The 24,002-nt window shown below is 34.6% G+C and overlaps 1 protein-coding gene across 1 annotated transcript in view; it reads right to left on the bottom strand.

Moving 5' to 3' along the window:
- rab6ba (RAB6B, member RAS oncogene family a) overlaps window positions 1-24,002 on the bottom strand; it is a 140,595-nt gene that overhangs the window by 21,848 nt on the left and 94,745 nt on the right. Inside the window, exon 5 of the mRNA XM_073851408.1 lies at window positions 20,539-20,650. Coding sequence (XP_073707509.1) covers window positions 20,539-20,650 — 112 coding nt within the window. The remainder of the gene's footprint in view (window positions 1-20,538; window positions 20,651-24,002) is intronic.

The raw sequence follows: 24,002 nt of genomic DNA, 5'->3' as shown, positions 1-24,002 counted from the left end.
CAAAGCAAAAAATCAAAGCAAAACAAAACACTGCAAAGTTAAATAAAACACAAAGCCATTTAGAAACAGAGTTGTGACACGCTTTGATCTCGCCGCAGCGTGGTCACGTGGTTCATGGAGCTCTCAATAGTTCCAAACAGCTCCATGCTGTCAATGTGTTTGAATGGGTTTAAGTAGGATAGACAGCAGTTTTACTATATTTGCAGCAATTTCGAGTAATTATTAACACATAATGTGCATTGATTGTGTATTGATAACTACTCTGAATATGCTTTGCAATCGCATTTTATTCTGGGGAGTGATAAAGAGACATTATTAATATGTTCTCATACTCTTTGGCAGTCAAATGTGACCAAACACCTTAAGTGTAACTTTTATTCAATTAAATAATTGTAATATATAGTTAAGTTCTATTTAGTTAATATTTTGAGGAGTTTTTTTGTACTAAATAATATGTGCAATAATGATCCTGACCATTTAAAAGATAACATTTTCTAATATAGTGTTTATATTACAGTTAGTGTGATATTTAAGGTTAAATACATTTGAATGTGTATTTGGACATGATCAAACACTCATTTTTTATATGTTTCAATTTAACGATTTAATGTTAAATAAAAAAAGTAATTCACTCATGTTATTTTATGATATTCAAATATACAGCATAAGTGAATATTATAAAAGGCAAGCAAATATAGCATTTAACATAACAGAAAAGATTAAAATAGTGTTTAAAAAAACACAAGGCAACCAATTGCATTCAGCATACATTTTTATCGTATTTCTTGAATGCAGTCTTTACTGAAACTCATTCAACCTCCTACGGTGAAAGAAAGATTGCAGAAAGACTAAAAACTTAAAAATATGACAACTATATCTGGTTATGGTCGCTATTACAATGTTTCTCACGTTATCTAACTGCATTTACAGTATAACTGTTTATTTTTTAACGATAAACATTAACTATAACACGCTTCATAAAATACCACCACTGGACAGTTTTTCGAGAGGTCAACTGATGCGTTAAAATGTAAAAAAAATGCAGTAATTTCTTCAATTTACCAGCGACTGTGCTTGAGAAGCGCTGAAATGAATGGGCTTCAATGCAGGAACTATTGGTTGTTTGGAACTATTGGCCGCTCCATGACACGCTTTACTTCCGCATTCCTCGGTTCCTATGGAAGCCTATGTGAGTGTCGCAACTCTGTTTCTAAACGGCTCTGATAAAACACAAAGCTAAACAAACAGAAAGCAAAACAAAAAAGCAAAACAAAAAAGAAACAAAGCAAATAAAAACAACAAAATAAAGCAAAACAAAAAAAAAACACAAAACAAAGCAAATAAAAACCACAAAATAGAACAAGTAAGGGATAATGTACAGGCAGCCGGTAGTTATCGCAGAAATAAGCCCCGACAGTGTGATCAGGACCCGACGCGAGGGTCTTGTATCACACTGAAGGGGCTTATTTCTGCGATAACTACCGGCTGCCTGTACATTATCCCGCTTATTACACGGCTACTTGCCACATAAGGAAAAAAAACTGGACATGAATATGAATTTGAAACCTTTTATTGGCATATTTGTTTTAAATTAACATTTTTATCCTTCCGCGAAACGATATAGTACCACGTGACTAACATTCAAACTATGTACGTTAGTAAGACAATTTAAATAGATTAATGTCGAAATTTTCCATTGGTAATTGTGGTTGTCCAGTGTTTGTCACAAGATGGCGCCAAACGGTAATCTTTGTTGGCACGGAGGGATTTTAAACATACAAGTAGTACCGGCTATGCGTTATTACTTTGGAGCGGTGATTATTTGAAAAGAACGAACCTGCAAATGTCTCAACTGACCAATCAGAATCAAGCATTCCAAAGAGCCGTGTAATAAAACTAAACAAAAGAAAGTGAAGCAAAACAAAAAAGCAAAAAAAAGACAAAGCAAAACAAAACAAAGAAAGCAAAACAAAACACAAAGCAAAAAAATAATAATAATTGCATCCAGAACTGAGCATCCATGAGCAAAACTTGCAGATTTTAAAAATCACAAAAAGCAAAGAAAAACAAAGCAAAGCTAAACAAAACACAATGCAAAAGAAAACAAAGCTAAACAAAAAACAAAGCAAAAAAACACCATATAGGCAACAGGCATTAAGTAAGATGAATGGGAATAGGCTGAAGAATACTTTCTCCAGACCTCCTAGGTCGAGACACCAGCACACCAGCATCAAAAACACAACACATGCTGGTGACCAGCTACAGTATACTGGTCTTGGCAGGAGGGATTCCATGAAAAATAATGGCAAAGAGAGACCACATTACCAGGACTGCACATGAAGGCAAATTATCATTCTGCCAGTAACAGCGACCACTATCACGAAACTGCCCAGCCTTGACAGTACCCCAGCAAGATATATGAAAACAGCAATAATGGAAATGTGGTATTTGATAAAGTGGTTAGTGGATCACAGATTATGGGTGAAGTATTATCAGACAGCGCAGGCTGAGACTGAAACAACGGCATTAGTCATTGCCTCCCTCCCCTCATCTCTACTAACTCTAATTAATTGATGTTGAAACTGATTAATTGCACAAAGGGAAGGCTCATTAATTAAGCCTCATTTGTATGACACACTTGTGACATTAATCCATGTCTGTGACTATAGAGCATGTTTGTGTGAGTATGTGACAGAGTTTGCGAGGTGGCTGTGAGAAATGAGTAGGCTGAAGAGGAGACTAGCTGGATCTCAGAGCAGTGGGACGTGAATAGGACATGCTGTATTTAAACCACTGAGCTCTGTCTGCTGGGACAGCCGTGATGTAACCACAACCAAACTCTTTTGTTCTCTCTACAGACAGGAGCTCAGAGGCATTTGTGAGTTTGCTTAACTCATGAATTGCATTCTTGGCCCGCTGCTTCTCAAAGTATACAGCTTGTTTTCTATAAATGGTGCCAACTGTGCCCCAAAGACTTGCTATTGATATAATTACTATGATACTGAACTTAATTATACTATCAGTTTAAAATACAATTTAAATCGAATTAAATCCAAGTATTGTAAATTATAAACCTAAATGTTGGTAATGTTTTTCACCTTATCATCTGCATAACCCTCTTACTAACATTACAGTTTCAAGAAGAAGTTCACTTCCAGAACAAGATGTTCATGTTTTTTTTTTCTTCAGTTGTAAAGAGATTGTTTTTTTTTTTTTTTGAGGCAAACATTTCAGGATTTTTTCTCTATATAGTGGGCTTCAATGGTGCCCACGAGTTTGAACTTCCAAAATGCAGTTTAAATGCAGTTTCAAACGGCTCTAAACGATCCCAGCTGAGGAAGAAGGGTCTTTAGAAAGCTTTTCATCATCAATAGATTCTATTACCTGTGGAGCCCCTCAAGGTTCTTTTCTGGGACCAGTGTTGTTTTCATTATATGCTTCCTTGCAGTTCTATTTTTAAGAAATATAGGGCCAGATTTACTAAACATTAGGGGTGGGAATCGTTCAGTACCTCATATCGATTCGTGGGGTCACGATTCAATTAAAAATCGATACACAATATTTACATTTTTTTATCACGATTCATGATTTTTCATCATTTTTTTGTGCACACTGGACATCAAACGCACCAGTTTTTTGATACAAAAACACACCAGTCTGTAGTATGGGTAGTCCTGATTTAAGAAATCAGTGTTTCCTTCTAACTACTAACTTCCTAATAAATCAAAAATATTTTACACTTTCCAATAAGGGATGTGCCCGAATCCGAATACCGTGTTCAGAAAGGAAATGACGTGTACCACGGAACCCCTAAAGGGTTAATAAATATGAGATGGGAGAAATAAAAATTTTCAGTGCTTTCTCTCACAATTATATCATTGGGTAATTATATTGTATGTAAATTGCAGGCATCAGGGAGCCACTATTATTATGCGATTTTGAACACATTTTACAAGATTAGATGTTTGTCAATGGTGCTCAGGATCTTACTCTGTTTATGTAGTAAGTGAAATATTATGTACTGTAATGTAACAGGCAATCGCTAGCAAGCAGCTAACCATGTCCTTTTAGCGGCTCCGTAGAAGGTTTTGTTCATTTTCTGTGCCTTTCCAAATATGGAGTCACTACTCAGGCAATCTACTAAGAGCAGCGCAAATTACCGCCTGCTTTAAGACATGCTTCTTTGAGCGTTAAATAATGGTGCAAATACCAGTAATTTGACAAGCAGAAATGTTAGCAAAATCATAGCGTGATTCATTTTAATACTATAAATCTATACATTTTGCGTCTGAAAAGGAAACTCCTACAAATGCATATTCAATAAGATCAGGTGCAAAAATAACTGTCCACACCTCTTCAGCACTAAGTCTTCACTGCGTGTCTAAATTAGTAAATCCTGGTAATATTTTAATGCCAAAAGACGGTTTGTCCTGGCTCATAATATTTCATATCACTTTTATGCTGACGACACCCATATGTATTTGCCTATGAAGTCTGGAGATGATATACTGTATTTGTTAAATTACTCTTTGAATAATGAACAATAACTGTCTTTAGTTAAAAGAGGAAAAGACAGAAATTATTATATTTGGCCCTAGTAACTGTGCAAAAATTACAGCAACAAGTCAGTATCCTTTGTCATTCAATCTGCATACTTATGTTAAGAATTTGGGTTTTATTTATGACAGAGTTAAAGTTTGACAGACAAATTAATTAAGTTGTAAAAAATAGTATCTTTCAACTGCGAAATATTGCTAAACTCAAATCTAATTTATATTTCAGTGATCTGGAGAAAGTAATTCATGATTTTATTTCTTCACGTCTTTGTGTTTTTAAGGTGCTTTATGAATAGAATATAAAAAGATAAAAATGCAGCCGTGGTCAGCAAAAGATACTTTAAAAAATGATGGTTTAAACAATGGTTGATTCTTACACACACATTCTGTCGTTGTGGTAAATAAGAAAAACCATAATGAGTCATATTGAAATCGGCAGCTTGAATAAACACACAAACAAATTAAATCTGATTTATCAGAATTTAATTAAAAAATGTTTTTTCCAGATTAGAAGAAATGTTACAAGATTTAAAAATGAACCAGAGATAATAAATAACGATGGCAGCTTTACATAACTATACTCTACCAGACTACATACAGTAATAGTTTAAGAATCAACCACTGACAACCAATATTTGTTAAACTCTAATCAGAATTTTTGGAGTTACTTCATATCTGGAAGTCCTGAATGTGACACAATGAGAAGGTTTTAACTCTTTTCTCTTTAATGCACAGAACAAGTCATTTCTCAGTCATTTCTTATATTACCAGCTACATTTATAGCAGTTTGATCATTAAGGATATGCCACCTTTTCAGAGATAACATGGTTTCTTCAGAGATGCAGGCCTCTATCCATGGCAGAACTATGAAGGTATCTTATTATTTTTTCAAAGCTACTGTGACAATTAAAGAACTTGACGGATATGAACATCAGATATGGTTTGATGTGGTTTTGTTTCATGATCAAAGTCCCCCCAAACAGCGCCGATATGTTTTCGTGCCCTTTTCTTGTCTATTAAAGAGTGTGCTTTAAACAGCTTTTCCCTTTTTTTCAATTGAAACCCTCTGGGAAAGCAAAGGGTGACAGCAGAAAAACTGATGAAACATAACATATACCGTTATTTTTTACATCTAAACAAATTAAGTGAATTCAGAAAACCAAAAGAAGGACTTCAAACCTGACCTTGAAGTCCATCTCTGGCTGATGAACGTGCTTTTGAAGTCATTAGCCACAAGCTAAATATTTTGATATTCAAGTCACAAAAAGAAAGATGGGATTAAAAAGAGAACGTGTAGCACAAGTTATAAATGTCGATGGAGCAGAATGTCTTGTCAGCCTAAATTTCCCACCTTCTCTGCTGAGTCTCCCGGCCATAAATGTTTTATCCGGCACTATCTTAGGCTCGCAGAAACAGCACATATAAGTTTAGCATGCATGTGTCACTGAGTTCATATCTGATTAGATTCAAAAAGCCGTTGTGATTACATTCAGGAGTTTTAAAGTCATTTTAGCACTTCACTAAGTCTATAAAATAGTGAAAAAGCCTTCACTACTGGTCTCTATACATACGGTACATCTCGACCTTGAAATAGTTGATTAATGTGCTGCAGGCTAACAAAACCCATGCTTTTCCACACGTTTTCATTTTTTCAAGTGGATAGTAAATTGATTTTGTTTGACACTTTAGATTGATGTACAGTACTAGGTTGGGCTGAATGTGTCTCTTTCCGTTTGGTATTGGCTCAAGGGTAGGTAATCTCAGCTGACATCAAGTACGGTGTCTGGAAGAGCGCAGTGCCATCTGTTCCACTGAGAGAACAAACATCCTCTGGACAGAAATTCATGCATTACACCCACACTGACTTTAAATCTGTTATTTCAATAATATTACAGTATAAGACGATTTGTTGCAAAAATAGTCTGTAACATTTGTTACACACGAACATACACATTTACTTAGCTAATAGAGACATTCTATTGACTTCTATTGCTTTTATGTACAGCTAGTTACTATACACTGTAAAAAAAAATCTAATTAAAGTTGTAAATATAACAAAGATTACTAAAACGTGTTTTAAAACAAAAGTCAGTCTATTTCAAAATTTAATGTTTAACGCTTTAGAAGCATTTTAGAAAATGCTTCTATTTATTTTATATATTTTATTAATTTTTAAAGTTTACATCCTCCTTTCAGAATCTGGAAAATGTCATTTTACCAAAAAAAGAGGGATCATACAAAATGCATGTTATTGTTTATTTAGTACTGTCCTGAATAAGATATTTCACATAAAATATGTTTACATATAGTCCTCAAGAGAAAGTAAGAGTTCAATTTATAAAAATGACCACATTTAAAGGTTTACATCCCCCTAGTTGTTTATTCTAAACCTGCTGTTCTTCAGAAAAATCCTTCAGGTCCCACAAATTCTTTGGTTTTCCAGCATTTTTGTGTATTTGAACCCCTTCCAACAATGACTGTATGATTTTGAGATCCATCTTTACACACTGAGGACAACTGAGGGACTCATATGCAACGATTACAGAAGGTTCAAATGCTCAATGATGCTTCAGTAGAAAAAAAGCCTGCATTAAGATCTGAGTGTAAAAAACTTTTGGAATTTGAAGATCAGGGTAAATTTAACTTATCTTGTCTTCTGGGAAACAAGTAACTATCTTCTGTGGCCTCTGAAGGGCAGTACTTAATGAAGAAATAAGATATTTAGGCAAATTAAGAAAAAATGTACACATCTCTATTCTGTTCAAAAGTTTTCACCCCCGGCTCTTCATACATTCATACATGCAGTCATTGTTGGAAAGGGGTCAAATACACAAAAATGCTGTAAAATCAAAGAATTTGTGGGACTTGGAGGATTTTTCTGAAGAACAGCAGGCAGTTTAACTGTTCAGGACAAACAAGAGACTATCACTAAACAAACAAAAAAAACAGCTGTTGATCACAGTATTAAGAATCAAGGGTAAACTTTTGAACTGGGTTAGATTTATAAATTCAACTATTATTTTCTCTTGTGGACTATATGTAAACATCTTTTATGTTAAATATCTTATTCAGGTCAGTGCTAAATAAACAATAACATGCATTTTGTATGATCCCTCTTATTTTGGTAAAATAATTAACATTTTGCAGATTCTAAAAGGGGGGTGTAAACTTTTGCCCTATATATTAGAATATATTACAAGTTATATTAATATTTACATACATGCTAAAAGGGTTAGTTCACCCCAAAATGAAAATTCTGTCATTAATTACCCACCCTCATGTTGTTTTAAATCTGTAAGACCTTCGTTCATCTTTGGAACACAAATTAAGATACTTTTGATGAAATCCGAGGGCTTTGAAATCCACAAGGCAAAATTGTTGAATAAAGTCGTTATTTTTGTTTTCTTTGCGCACAAAAGTATTCTCATAGCCTTGAACTTGGTAGTTGCTTTGATGTCTATGCAGGGTCAGAAAGCTCCCTGATTCCATCAAAAATATCTTACTTTGTGTTCCAAATATGAACAAAGGTCTTACGGGTTTGGAACGACATGAGGGTGAGTATTTCATGACAGAATTGTAATTTTTGAGTGAAATATCCCTTTAAAGTGAAGTAAGGAATCTCACTTTTTGTACAGTTAATTCTATATACTACATACAGTATGGGATGTACATTGTGTATCTAAATACTATATGTGGTTTTTTGCATTTGCATGCATAAGTGTTTATACTGTATGTATATTAAAAAGTATATAAATTCGATATACACACATACCGCAGCAAATGTTCTGACAGGTTGCTCACTCCTGACTTATAACTGGGTGCCATGGCAACAGTCTGACCCAAGGTTTTTAATATCTTTCCTGTGCACAGAGACACTCACAACACTGTGACAGAGGATCCGCCTCCAATCGTATAACTGCTGCCGCAGTCGTCCAATCGCAAATGCAGATCCAGAGTCACATCAAAAGCAGTTGGCAAAAAGCATCTACAGAACACTCACTAATACCATAGGATGAGGTGCACATGAAGTTAACAGCACATTGTCAGCACTGCCATAAAGGCAGTAGTACAGTATGTCTAATGTCATAGTGTTCATATTTAACAGAACTAATGTCCAAGATGCCAGGCCCTGCTTAACCTTTCACTTCCTTTGGCACAAAAACTACATGGCACTTTCCACCGTGCCACAAACACTTTAATCCTCTCCAAGGCATCTTGCCATCGGTCCACAAAACCCACAGTGTTTGTCTTTTTTCACAACAACTAATTCAGTTCTACTGCTCTAAAGCCAGTCTTATCTACAGTTGTGAAACAGCTTAAATCTAGTCTTATTTGATAGTTACTAGTATTCAACTAATGTTTAACAAAAGGAGGAGTGTTGTCTAACATCATGAGACAGTCTAAACTTACAGATTCTAAAGATTCTTGTTTACTTACTTTTAGATTCATAAGACTTGGAAATCATTAGCCAGTTGCAACATAGCCACTATATTAAGACTTAAGTGTTTTAAGAACTAGTTAGAGCAAGTAGCAGTTAACCAAGAAATAATCAGTTGTACTGTTCTGACTCAAATTAGGCCAATCTACCTTTTTGTAACAAACTTAAAACAGTTATGATCAGTCTTAAAGAAAACAAATTAGGTGACTAACTTTTTAAGATTAGTCTAAACAGATTATTCAGCTAGCCCCAGGTTTATATTACAATATTTAGGGTCGATTTTTTTTAAAATCATTTTTCAAATCTCTTACACTACCAACGTTTTTGGACAGTAAGATTTTTAATGTTTGTTAAAGATGTCTCTTCTGCTCACCAAGCCTGCAATCATTTAATACAAAATACAGCAAAATTAGTAATATTGTGAAATATTGTTACTATTTAAAATAACTGCTTTCTATTCGAATATATTTTAAAATGTAATTTACTCCAGTGATCAAAGATAAAACGTCTCCCAGAAGATAAGAAGAGGATGTACAAGAGGCATCATTGTGAAAAAAATTATTACTCATCGTTTATTTACATTTGAACAAAAAGTGGCAAATTATTCATACCCTTCTCAATAATCAATAGAAAAGGCTATTACAGCAATCAAACGCTTCCTATAATTGCTGACCAGCTTTTTGCATGTCTCCACTGGTATTTTTGCCCATTCATCTTTAGTAATGACCTCCAACTCTTTCAGGTTGGAGGGTCTCCTTGCCATCACCCTGATCTTTAGCTCCCTCCACAGATTCTCAATTGGATTTAAGTCAGGACTCTGGCTGGGCCACTGCAAAACATTAATGTTTTTGAGATGTTGCCACCAGCAGAGCCCAGATTCATCAGGATGGCCTTGGTGGTGATCCTTGGATTCTTTTTTTACCTCTCTCACTATCCTCCTGACCAGCAAAGGTGTCACTTTTGGCTTCCGACCACATCCTCTGAGATTTTTCACAGTGCAGAACGTCTTGTATTTTTTAATAATACTTTGCACTGTAGCAGTGTTGTTTTCGTCAACGATGACGATGACAAAATCATTTCGTTGACGCCACTTTTTTTCATGACGATAATGAGACGATGACGAGATAAAAATGGCTCGTTGATGACTAAAACATGACGAAACGTGTGTGAGTTTTCGTTGACAAGACGAGAATAGACGAAAATGTTAGTGGGTGTTCCGTCAGACGTTTAAAATGCATGACATTTCTGATTATTGTGCATGCCAATTAAAACCGAAAAAGTATCTGCCGCTATGACAAGCCGTTTTAGCATTAAATACTCGTTGCCATACTAGTATGGCAAGCCGTTTTAGCATTCTATCCTTGTTTGGTTACGCTCAACACGTCACATTGTTGTCACTCAGACAGACAGACGATTAACCATGATGGCGGTAGTTTGCACACAGGGTGGTCGCAAACGGTGAGAGGACCTATGGGTGTATTTCAAATATATATCTTTTATGTCTAAAACCATTCCTTCATTATTGTAATTATTGGTGAAAATAGTCGATCCGGAAGCTCACATTGTGTTGAACTATAGATCTGCTATTTTCACAACTTATAAGTGACACTACCAAACAGCAAAATACTTACTGACCTACATTAATTTGTTAAAAGACTCTTTCCCCTTTTTTTGACTAAAACTAGACTAAAACCTTTTTGACTTTTCGTCGACTAAAATTGGACTAAAACTATCACATTTAGAAGTGACTAAAATTTGACTAAAACTAATAAGCATTTTAGTCCAAAAGACTAAGACTAAATCTAAGATGGTTGTTAAAAACAACACTGCAATGTAGCCACTGGAACTTTTTTTTTAGGTCCTCAGTGAGATCCTTTGTCTAAGCCATGACTGTCCACAAACCAACAGCAGAGAGCTTCTGTTTTTCACCTGTTGAGTTGATTAAAACAGCTGTTCCAAATGAATCAGGGTAATTAGGATGCTTTAGAACAGCTTGGACTATTTGGAATGGTATAGAACTTTGGATTTTCCCATAGACTGTGACAATTTGCAAAGGGTATGAATAATTTTGGACATGCCACTTTTTGTTCAAATGTAAATAAAAGCTGAGAAATATTTTTTCCACAATGATGCCTCTTGTACATTGTCTTATTATCTTTTGTGAGAAGCCTGTGTCATTTCCGGTAAAAAAAAAAAAAAAAACTTGCTGGTTGAATAAAAGTAACTTTAAGTCAGTATTTGCCAGGAGTATGAATAATTTCGGTCTTGACTGTATATATATATATATATATATATATATATATATATATATATATATACATAAAAAGAAAAAAAACGCATAAAAAAAGTTTGGACTTGGTGTGCAATGACCTTTAGTGTAAATTAGGGGTTGCATCAAATAGCCGACTAGTCGACTTTAATGCTCTGCCATGACGCTTTAAGATTGACGTAGACTAGTCGCTGGTCCTATAGAGGGTGCAACAGGATAAGTTGTCTTTGAAGTCCACATTTACACTATGTTTCAAAACAGTTAAAATGTTCATTAAATGCATACTCCGAAAACGCTCCACAACATGTGATTATACCATCTGGATGCTTGAAATAGAACAGGAGAATCCACGTTTTAAACAGTTTATTGTAATTGCCGTTCTAATCGAATGCACTGCTCAATGTAACGCACACACGTAGGCTACAGACAGTAGCTCGTACATCATGTGCAGATCGCACACACACAATAGCGCAGTGCGGAAATGAATTGTCAACACTGTTCTATGACTTCTCAGTAATATAGCTTGGAAACCGAAAAGTTCTAGCATATATTTCTTAGTAATTAAAACCCACACAATCGCTCTCTCACTAATGACTTCATATAAATGTAATCTTTAAAGCACTACTTTATCTGTATCTGATTTAGAATGAGCAGAAATCTGTGAGAAATATAACGACCCAAAGACAAAATAACTGCTAAAAGCGAGCTATTATAGATTCAACAGCCATGTAGACAGCGCTGTGTCATATCCCATAGCTATGCACAAGGTGTTCGAGTCTCAACTCAAGGTTTAAGTGTATTTGTTCATTAATGACGTCATAACCGACTAATCGATGCCGACTCAACTTTTATTACATATTAAATGTCGATTTAAAAAAATATGAAATCGTTCAACCCCTAGTGTAAACTGCCTCTGCCAACAAGACAGACTATTTGCACTTTGTGTAAATAGACACTCCATTGAAAAAATTGACTTGAGTCAGTGATAACTGATTTTGGTTTCTGGATGAACCTTCCCTTTAAAGGTTGTATCAGCGATTTCTAGCCTAAAACATAAAGTGTCAATTTCAGCTGACCTTTCTTCACGATCCGCTTGCTGCCTGCCCCATAAATTGTCTGTGAAAAAAACGCGTCTCTCTGGTCAGCCTAGGGTCCGAGATATGCCAAAAAAACAATCGGCGCTATCAACTATTCCACAGATAAACAAACAGTGTTCCAACCAATCAGCGTCAGGGGTTTGGTGTTGTGGACTTTCGCTCCGCCTCCCTCACATCCCTGCACCAGTAGGAAAGTCCACAACACCAAACCCCTGATGCTGATTGGTTGGAACACTGTTTGTTTTTCTGTGGAAAGGTTGGTAGCACCGATTGTTTTTTTGGCATATCTCGGACCCTAGGCTGACCAGAGAGACGCAGTTTTTTCACAGACAATTTATGGGGCAGGCAGCGAGCGGATCGTGAAGAAAGGTCAGCTGAAATTGACACTTTATGTTTCAGGCTAGAAATCGCTGATACAACCTTTAAAATGCTAGAAAATGTCTGTTGGCTCAGACTGTGTCTCAGTCTGCGATAGAGAGCAGGGAGAGACACTGAGATTGGACTGGACAATAACTGTCCATCAGAGAACTCAAGACGAAATGGCACACTGACATTACAAGGCGAACTAAGGCGAATACCACCTTTGAACCAAATTAACCTAATTCTTGATAGGCAATGACATGTCACACAGACCATACTAAACTCAATTTACAAAATGAACTAAATGTCCAGGCTGAGATAATGAAAGCTGATGGGTGTTTCATGTTAGCACAGAGCTAACTGCCTTCATTATCAGCCTGTTACTCTGTTTCTGAGCCACCTCCACCTGCCACATTCCATCACAGTTGTCAGGGAAACAAACCTCAACGCTCAAACAATTTACAATAGAAAGAATTCAGCTCGACCTCAGCATGCGGTACTGATCACAATGGCGAGTTTCTTATTTTCCGCTAAATATCATGTTTACTCACTGACCTCATAAACGGAGACATATACATTCGTGAAACATATACATAAAGTGCCACATGCATTATAATGCAAATCAAATTTACATATACAATGACAGGCTCTAACTAGAAGTGCAAATACATGTCATATTTAATTGTAATAACTGCTCTTGCTTTTAATAATCTGTTCAGTTTCTTAAAACTGTTCTGTTGTTTCAAAGTCTCCTAAGACTGAGAGCTGTGAATTAGTATGGATAACCTGGTCTTTGCTCAGGAGGTGCAATGGAGGATGAAAACTATAGAGGCAAGTTATTATTGAAGAACAGAGAGGAAAACATTGACCTCCCTCTGGGACACACATAGTTAGAGAGAGAGAGGAAAATGACAAAAGAGAGAGCGAGTGAGCTGTATTTATCCCTGAGCTCCCACGTCTCTGAAGGACTGAGTAAGTCAAGCATGAAATGCCCATTTATTACAAAAGTGTAATTTGTTTGATGGCATGTTTCTCTAATCTTTTAGCTAGTGAAACATTTGACATTGAAATTTCGTGTTTAAAAAAGTGATTTTAGAGAGATCTGTTTCCAGATCAGTTGCTTTTACTTATGTTAGGGTATGTTAGGTGACTATAAATTACTTTGTACTGATGAAATCGTGATAAAGAAGTGTTAAAACAAGGGTAGACAGAGAGCAGTGTTGGGGAAGCTCCTTTGAAACTGTCATTTCCAAAACATTACAGGCTACATAATTTAATGTAGTTATACTACAGTCAAGTTACTCATTTAAAAAAACTAATTAGCTAAATAACAAAGCTAGTAAGAAAAATAATTACATTGAAGCTATTCAAGGGGGGAATATCTTTTTAAATACACAAAAAAAAGAATAAGAAAAATATGCAACCACACTACCAGTCAAAAGTTTTTGAACAGTAATTTTTTAATGTTTATTAAAGAATTCTCTACTGCTCACCAAGCCTGCATTTTTTCAAAATACAGCAAAAGCAGTAATATTGTGAAATATTTGGACTATTTAAAATAACTGCTTTCTATTTGAACAATGTAATTTATTCCTGTCATCAAAGCTAAATTTTCAGCATCATTACTCCAGTCTTCAGTGTCACATGATCCTTCAGAAATCATTCTAATATGCTGTTTTGCTGTTCAAGAAACATTTATTATCGTCATTATTATTATCATCAATATTTAAAACAGTTGAGTCCAGTTGAGAGTTGAGTTTCAGGATTGTTTAATTAATAGAAAGATCTAAAGATCAGCATTTATCTGAAATAAAAAGCTTTTGTAACATTATACACTACCATTCAAAAGTTTGGAGTTAGTATTTATTTATTTTATTTTTTTGGTAAAGAAATGATAGAAATTAATACTTTTATTTTGCAAGGATGCTTTAAATTGGTCAAAAGTGATGATAAAGACATTTATAATGTTACAAAAGATTTCTATTTCAGATAAATGCTGTTCTTCTGAAGTATCTATTCATCAAAGAAACCTGAAAAATTCTACTCAGCTGTTTTCAATAATAATAATAAATGTTTTTTGAACAGCAAATCAGAATATTCAAATGATTTCTGAAGGATCATATGACTGAAGTAATGATGCAAAAAATTCAGCTTTGAAATCACAGGAATAAATTACATTTTAAAATATATTCAAATAGAAACAGTTATTTTAAATAATACAAATATTTAAAAATTTTACTGTTTTGCTGTATTTTGGATCAAATAAACGCAGGCTTGATGAGCAGAAGAGACTTCTTACTGTTAAAAACTTTTGATTACTGTATAATTGAGTCAAAAACAGTGAAAAACAGCTTAAAATCTGAAATGAGACTCAGCTGGTTTGATGTATATTTTTTTGTCAAGTTAAATAAACGTCCAAACGAATCAATTCACTAAAGAAAATTATACTTCTCAACACTACATAGATTAAAGGAACACTCCACTTTTTTTTTTGGAAATAGGCTCATTCTCCAACTCCCCCCGAGTTAATAAGTTTACCGTTTTGAAATCCATTCAGCCGTTCTCCTGTTCTGGCGATATCACTTTTACCATAGCTGAGCATAAATCACTGAATCCTGTGAGACCAATATAGCATCGCGTTCAAAAATGACCAACGAATTTCGATATTTGTCCTATTTAAAACTTGACTCTTCTGTAGTTATATCGTGTACTAAGACCGGTGGAAATGTAAAGCTGCCATTTTCTAGGCCGATAAGATTAGGAACTACACTCCCATTCCGGCGTAATAGTCAAGGAAGTTTGCTGCCGTAATAAGGCTGAAGCAGGCGCCGTAATATCACGCCAGTCACATTGGAAGTTACCTAGCTGGGAACTAATTTCAGGCACTGCGTGATATTACTGCGCCTGCGGCCAGCAAACTTCCTTGTTTATTACGCCAGAATGGGAGTGTAGTTCCTAATGAGCCTATTTCCAAAAAAAGTGGAGTGTTCCTTTAAATATTACCTTAACTCACTCAGCCATGTGCACAAATACCAACCTGATCTCATGACGAAAGCGCACCCGTGGGAACTTTTTCACAAGATGTGAAATATGTACGTTTCATGACGTATTCGATGTGAAATGTCTACTGAGTGGCGGAACAGATGAACGTACATATGATACGTTTTATGTGACGTTGGTTTTGTATGTCACCGCAGTTTGAAATGTCCGTTGAGTGGCGCTATAACTCTAATGCTCCGTGATGTTTTAAAATAAAGTACCATCTGCACTACACCTAAACCTACCATATAGTATGAACAAAAGCGAATGTGATGTAAAAACGCAATCGCAAGCATGCCATTTTAGCTTGTTTTTCATCTCTCATCTTTCAGCTCTTTCACCATGAGTCATGTTTTTCAAAGGTTTTGTACCTAATGATTCCACATCCTAAGTCCAATTCCGTGCTGAGCTACCAAACGTTTGTTACGTTTGGAAAGCGAAACATATGGAACTGTAATCATAACTGTGTACAAAAAGTGATATGTGACTGCAGTGATATGTACAGCGCACTCCACTAATATTGGCACCCTTGTTATGAGCAAAGGTGGATGTGAAAATAAATCTGCATAATTTATCCTTTTGATCTTTTATTCAAAACAATTCACAAAATTCTAACCTGTCATTGAAGTAAAACAATAAAACCTAGGGGTGAAATCTCATTATGAAATAAATGTTTTTCTCTAGTTCACGTTGGCCACTATTATTGGCACTCAATTATTGCAACATCCTTTTCCCAAGATAACAGTTCTGTGTTTTCTCCAACAATGTCTAATGAGTTTGGAGAACACCTGACAAGAGATCAGAGGCCATTCCTTCGAACAGAATCTCTCTAGATTCTCAAGAATCTCTCTCTTCCCAGCTTCATGTTGGTGCTTCTTCTCTTCAGTTTTATACAGGGTTCAGGTCAGGGAACTGGAACAACATGTGGTGATTTAGGGGCTGTTTGATCATTTTATTTTAGGCTTTCTGACCCTAAGACTCAACAATTCTCTGCAATTCTCCAACTGTGATCCTTGGAGAGTCTTTGGCCAATCAAACTCTCCTCCTTATCATGCATTAGGATGATATAGACACACGTCCTCTTCTAGGCATATTTGTAACATCTTTAGTTGATTGGAACTTCTTAATTATTGCCCTGATGGTGGGAATGGGGATTTTCAATGCTTTAGCTCTTTTCTTACAGCCACTTTCTATTTTGTGAAGCTCAACAAACTTGTTCTGCACATCAGAACTGCATTCTTTGGTTTTACTTCTTGTGATGGATGATTAAAGGAATTTGGCTTTTGTGTTCCTCATATTTATAATCCTGTGGAACAGAAAGTCATGACTGGAAAATTTTATACTCCTAGTCACCCTGGTATGCTAAACATTTTTAGGGCCCGAGCCCAAAAGGGCGAAGGCCCTATTGTTCTTCTAAGGATTCTTATTTTTTATTTTTTATTTTTTTCAACCTTCCGGGCACTTTTGGGGGCCTTAACATACTCAAAAACTCTTGAAAATTTGCACAAACGTTGGAATCTGCGGCCATCAGGACGCCACAGAAGCTGGGACCCGGGCATGGTTCAGGGCCTCTACAGCACCCCCTGGAACACAGTCAGAAAACTTGATGTACTGCGCACACATACTTGCACGTATTCATATGAAACTCGGTACACATATAGATCTCACTGAGCCAAACAACTTTTGTACTCTATGTCATGGGCTCCACCCAACAGGAAGTGAGATATTTAGGGCAGTCTAAAAAGCACATGCTCTGGAATTTGATGTACTCCTCCCAGGATTTCCATGGGATTGTAACCAAACTCGGTCAGCATGATCTCAAGACATTGGGGATGCAAAAAAAAGCGGACAAAGTTATGGCGAGAAATGAGAAACAGGAAGTGTCTAATAACTGTTGCACACATTGCCTGATTCTGATGAAACTTCACCAGTTTGTTCGTTTTATGATGCCGATTACATAAACGTGACTATTATGAGTCAAAGTTATAGTGCCGCCAACTGGCAGCAGGAAGTGTGTCATTTTCAAAATGCTTTGAAATCAGCCTCTTAATTTTACTCGATTTTCTTCAAACTTCATCAAAATAATGTAAAAACACGGCCGATGAGAATATGTAAAGGGGTCGATGATAAATCAAATGCTGTTGCCATGGCAACATGTCAAACTTTAAAATTAGGTTCCTGTCTTTTCGAGGCAGATAACATGCTTAGAAATTCATGAAACTCAACACACACATCAATATTAATGATAGTTAGGCACTGGCAAAAGGCCATAAATGGGTGTGGAGCAGGCACTCTATAGGGCCATCTTTTGACAAAAGTTGGGGGGTTAGTTTTTCCTACAGTCACCAAACTCTGTACATATATCGTTCTCATCAATCTGGACAACTTTCTAAATCAAACTCATTAGCTATGACCAACAGGAAGCTGGCTATTTGGATTTGAATGTGGATTTTTGGAAAAATCAGGCTGTAAACAAATTCATACTGCTCATAAGAGCAACAAGATGTTCACACCAAACTTTTTTAGCATGAAGAGAATATTCTGAAGATGCTAAATTGCGAGCGGATTTGGGATATCTTGAACGGTGTTGATGTGGTGATTTTTTAAAGTGATAGTAAAAAAGATAACCATAATTTTTTTATATCTTTAAAGTGCAGCATCCAAACTCTTTAAAACTTTTTTCACATCGAGAACTAGTCACTCTGAGCAAACACTGTTATTTTCACAAGTATACACGTTTCTATGAATTAAAGAAGATTTTTAAAAGAAATCAGAAATCTCCTCTCACTCTGCCTGCCTCTAAGTATGTGTGTGCGTTGAGTGTCTGAGTGTAGGGGGGAGGGGTGAAAGGGAGAGAGAGTGACACATGCTGTCTTGCAGACCATCTTTGAGGAAGAAATGCACAATGATGTAGTGTAATCTCCATAAATATGTCTGATCTTTGACAGTCTGATCCTTGAGAAAATATAAAGGGTCACTAACTCTTTCATTGTTTGTATTTTGCATTTTTTTTTTTTTTTACTGAACTGTGCCATGAACTTGTCCTATGCAGTCACATAGCAAAAGATTAAGAAAAGTACTTTTTAGCATAAGCGATTTATCTATATTGATAGACATTTATTTTCATAGTGTTATTTATTGAATATAAAATTATAATTAATTTCAAGACAAACTTTGACAACAAAACAAACTTGTGCCAACTGGGCACCGTTTTCCTAATTGATTCTTAGTTATGTAGCGCTTAAGAGTGATGTCTTATAACAGGAGTCACCAGCAAAGCAATATCCACACACAAATTGTACAGATAGGTAATGAAGGCATTTAAGCAGAAATGGTGGACGTAATGCAAGCAATAATAACATTTTGTTATCATCATGAATTATATGTTCTTATCATCATCATCAAAATATAGGGAAAATGTAGCAGTTTTATATTATAGTTCACAGTTTGCATTATCTGAAGACCTTGTAGGGATTAGTCATCAAAGATCTTTCTAAAAGGCTAGATTTAAACTGGTGCTCGAGTAATATCAAGTTAGCTCAGAATTGTAATCCTGAGATACAAATAGAAATCAAAAGGAGAATAATTAGCATAGCTGCTGTTCATAACATTTCAGGCAGTCTTGTGCATTTGATCAGATGTAACTAAAGTGCAAGGTTATGAGATACATTATATGAATGTTTGGCATAGATAAAGCAGCCTTGCATAAAATACAACTTCTTTTTTTATCTTATGTAGTAATGAAAGGTATAAAGGTAAATATTCTTCATCATCATAAAATGCCCTTAAAACAAAAACAAAAAATACATGCTCAAAGTGCAGAAGCTATGCATAAAAGTTTTATATCATGGTGTTTTAGGAGTATTTAGTAGTGCGCAAAATGATATACTGAAGAAGTATAGCTAATAATAACAAGCAAGAAAAATCCAAACTGGCAGAGGGTTACTGTGAATGCATGTGCCAACTGGGCACCGTTTTCCTGATGTCATCGGGATGGCGACTGCGCAGATGGCGAGGGCCCGTTCATCGCTGCTTTAATTTAATATTAATGGGAATATACTTTTAAGAGATATTTTACTTACAAATGTTTAGGGGTGCCAATAATTGTGGCCAGCGTGAACTACAGAAAAACATTTATATTATGAGATACCACCCCCCCCCCCCCCCCCATAGTTTTACTTCAATGAAAGGTTAGAAATTTGTGAATTTTTCGAATGAAAGATCTAAAGGATAAACAATGCAGATTTATTTTCACAGTCACCTTTGCTCATATTTACTAAGGGTGCCAATATTAGTGGAGGGCACTGTACTTATTAGTACGTATTTCACATCTTGCAAAAAAAAGACCCACAGGTACGTTTTCGTCATGAGGTCAGGTAAATGTAGCATTTTGCATTTACATTGTAACAGGTTAAGGACAAAAGTAGCTTGTTATTTTAAAACTTAGTTAATACTAGTTAGTGTCCTTAAGCACCACTAGTTTGACCTAGTTACTTTCCAACACTGTCATTTTAGGCCAAGCCTTCTCTAAACAATGTGTTATTTTTGTATTGCTTTCTCTACCTCTTATCTTTCACACAAATATAGGGTTTGTTCTCAAATTATCTGTCGTCTTTTATTCCCAGAAGACTTAAGTGAGAAAAGGCTTCCTTTTTGTTTTCTAGAGAATCTCTTTAATGAAACTGTCAGCTTCAATTCACACTCTGGTGAGTGAAACAGCCCTGTTAAGCTGCTTAATAATAAAAGCGTGTGAGAAAGATTGAGAGAGAGACAACTCACCTCTTATCTGCCAGATCTGTTTTATTGCCCACCAGCATGATGATGACATCACTTCCTCTCTCCGTTCTCACATCATCGATCCATTTGGAAGTTTGCTGGAATGAATTCACGTCTTTATAGAGAAAAACAGAGACAGAGGGCGGTAACTACTTTGCAGGGCAAACACAAAAATAATCTAGATTTCAGATTTTGCTATTAATATTGGCCGTTTAAAGTATTCATCCACCACTAGCAAGAAAGTAGTCGATTGAGGATGGTCCATGTGTTCCCAGCTGAATATTGTTAAGTATAGTTTTAAGTTCACCTTAATTAAAAGTTGTTATAATATTTTTATTGTTCCATAATTGGACAAATGTTTCAAATATTAAGTATTTGAAATACTATCTTTATGTTGTTTCCACATTAATCTGGATATTATATATATATTTATATTTTATTTGTTAAGCACAGTTAATTTATTGATTTTTTTTAAACTAATCAACAGCTCTAACAGATTTATAATTTTTGTTGATATTATCATCACTCTTTCAATTAATACTGTGGCTGGATGGTAAATTATATATAAAAAAATGTATTAGAATTTCTGATGACATTTTAATGTTAAGTGCAGTTAATTAGAGAAAAACTTATTAATATTCAAGAGCCATAACAGATTTATAATTTGTGTTGATAATAGCATCACTATTTCCATTAATACTTCGGTTGGATGGTAAATTATTTAAAAAAAAAAATCAATTAAAATTTTAAATGTTAATTTTTATTACATGTTCATGTCAAGTGTAGTTGATTAGAGAAACCTGTTCAATTAATCAGTTATTTATGTTTTTTTTTTTTTTTAACTAATCAACAGCCATATATTAATCATTTGGAGTAAAAAATTATCACTACTTCCAGTAATACTTTGGCTAGAGGGTAAATTATGAAAAAAAAATATTTATGATGACATTTGAATGTTAAGAGCAGTTAATTTGAGAAACATGAAAGTGTATTCATGAATGTATTTATTTATGTATTTTTAACAAATCAACAGCCCTAACAGAGTTACAATTTGTGTTGATAATATCATCACTATTTCCATTAATACTTTGGCTGGAGGGTAAATTATTTTAAACATTTTTTAAATATAATTTCTGATGACATTTTATTGTTAAGTGCAGCTGATTCGAGAAACCTGTGCAATTAATCAGTTATTAATTAATGTATTTAGCAACAGCACTAACAGATTCATAATTTGTGTTCATAATATACTTTAGTTGGAGGTAGGGCTGGGCGGTATGACAAAAATTTTATTAAACGGTATGAGAAATTTTATTTCACGGTAACGATATCTTTCACGATATAGTTTTTTATATAGGTAGTTATTCCAGAAAATGTACAAAAGGGCTTTATATAATAAATAAGCTTGAATATTTAAGAAAAGAAAAGGACTTGATCTTATTTGATTATTTTGTATTTTATTTTTAACCTTATATAGTAAACAAAATATGACTTCATGTGAACAACAATTCCACTGTATGTCACATTTCACAGCTTGATGTGGACAGAACTTATTATTGTAAACTTTTCTCAAGTAACATCTCACAGATATAAAATATATCTCAAGTAAATAACAGGAAAAGAAAACTTAAATATGAAAATATAAATATGTAAACACTTTAAGGTTTCTCATTTTCCATGTTTTTACAACCTCCCAGCGTATCCTTCAGTCTTGCATTCAACGGTTTGACCAGTCTCAGGCGTGCTGCACGTGAGTTGGCCACGCCCACTTATTTACATTTCGCGGTATACACGGAATAAAAAATTCTTTTACGGTACACATTTCATTCCGCGGTAACGATATATACCGTCATACCGCCCAGCCCTAGTTGGAGGGTAAATAAAAAATAAATAAATAAATAAATATAATTTATGATGACATTTAAATGTTAATAGCAGTTAATAAGAGAAATCTGTACATTTATTTATTTATAACTGACTAACTAACTAATCAACAGCCCTAACAGATTTATAAGCTATGTTGATAATATCATTACTATTTCCATTAATACTTTGGTTGGAGGTTAAATTATTTTAAACATTTTTTTTACAAATTTTTGCTGACATTTTAATGTTAAGCGCAGATAATTAGAGACACCAAGTAAAGTTCAATTATTTATTTATTGTTAACTAACAGCACTAAACAGATTTATAATTTGTGTTGATTATATCATCACTATTTCCATTAATACTTTGGTTGAAGGGTAAATTATTAAAGGGGCTATATGCAATTTTCTGAAATTTAAACTCGCGACTGACACCTGTGGCCAAAAAACGGAACTGCTCTTCCTTTCTGCTCGCTCTCGCAGCGCGCGCTCGTACGTGCAAACTTCACAAGTCATCCGCTGCAAAGAAGTCAACATTATGTTTACAGAGGTAAGAACAGTCAAATACATATATTGTTTGAGAAACTAAGTTTGTTTGCAATAATAGGCTAATTGCTGACTAGCGGTGGTGGCAGAGTGATCTGAAACGTTTAACATGAACACGCTTGACGTCACATCCGCAGACAGCGCGCGAAAAATCCGACCCGACAGAAAATAGGAAAAATAGGATACAGGCTTATAGGTGCACCCACTGTGAGCTGACAAGGTGTCAGTATGCTCATCAGGAGATGTTTGAGTCATAATGGTCAAATAAAAAGGCTATTGTTACTTTTATTTTGGGGAAAAAGTTGCATATAGCCCCTTTAAAAAAAATTTGAATTTATGATGACATTTTAATGTTAAGAGCAGTTAATAAGAGAAACCTGTACATTTATTTATTTATTCATTTATTTATTTTTAACTAACTAACTAACTAACTAACTAACTAACTAACTAACTAACTAACTAATCAACAGCCTGAACAGATTTATAATCTGTGTTGATAATATCATACATATACATACATATATATATATATATATATATATATACATACATACATACATATACATATATAATATATATATATATATATATATATATATATATATATATATATATATGTATGTATGTATGTATATATATATATATATATATATATAATATATATATATAGAGGGTAAATAATTTTCTTTTAATTAATTTATTGTGACATGGTAATGTCATGGTAAACAATTAAAGTGCATTTATTTATTTATTTCAACAGCCCTAACAGATTTATAATCTGTGTTGATAATATCATTACTTTTTCTATTAACACTTTGGTTAGAGGGTAAATTATTATTTTTTAATTTATTTATTGTGACATGGTAATTAGAGAAACCAGTTAAAGTGCAATTATTTATTTATTTATTTTTAACTAATCAATAGCCCAGATTTGTGTTGATAATATCATCACTATTTCCATTAATACTTTGGTTGGAGGGTAAATTATATAACTTATATAGGCAAAACTATGGCAAGGAAACAGAACAAAACAATGGCAAAACTATGACAAGAAAC

Source organism: Garra rufa, chromosome 12 (genome assembly GCF_049309525.1).
Source record: "Garra rufa chromosome 12, GarRuf1.0, whole genome shotgun sequence".
Taxonomy (NCBI): domain Eukaryota; kingdom Metazoa; phylum Chordata; class Actinopteri; order Cypriniformes; family Cyprinidae; genus Garra; species Garra rufa.
This window is presented reverse-complemented; position numbering and strand designations above follow the sequence as displayed.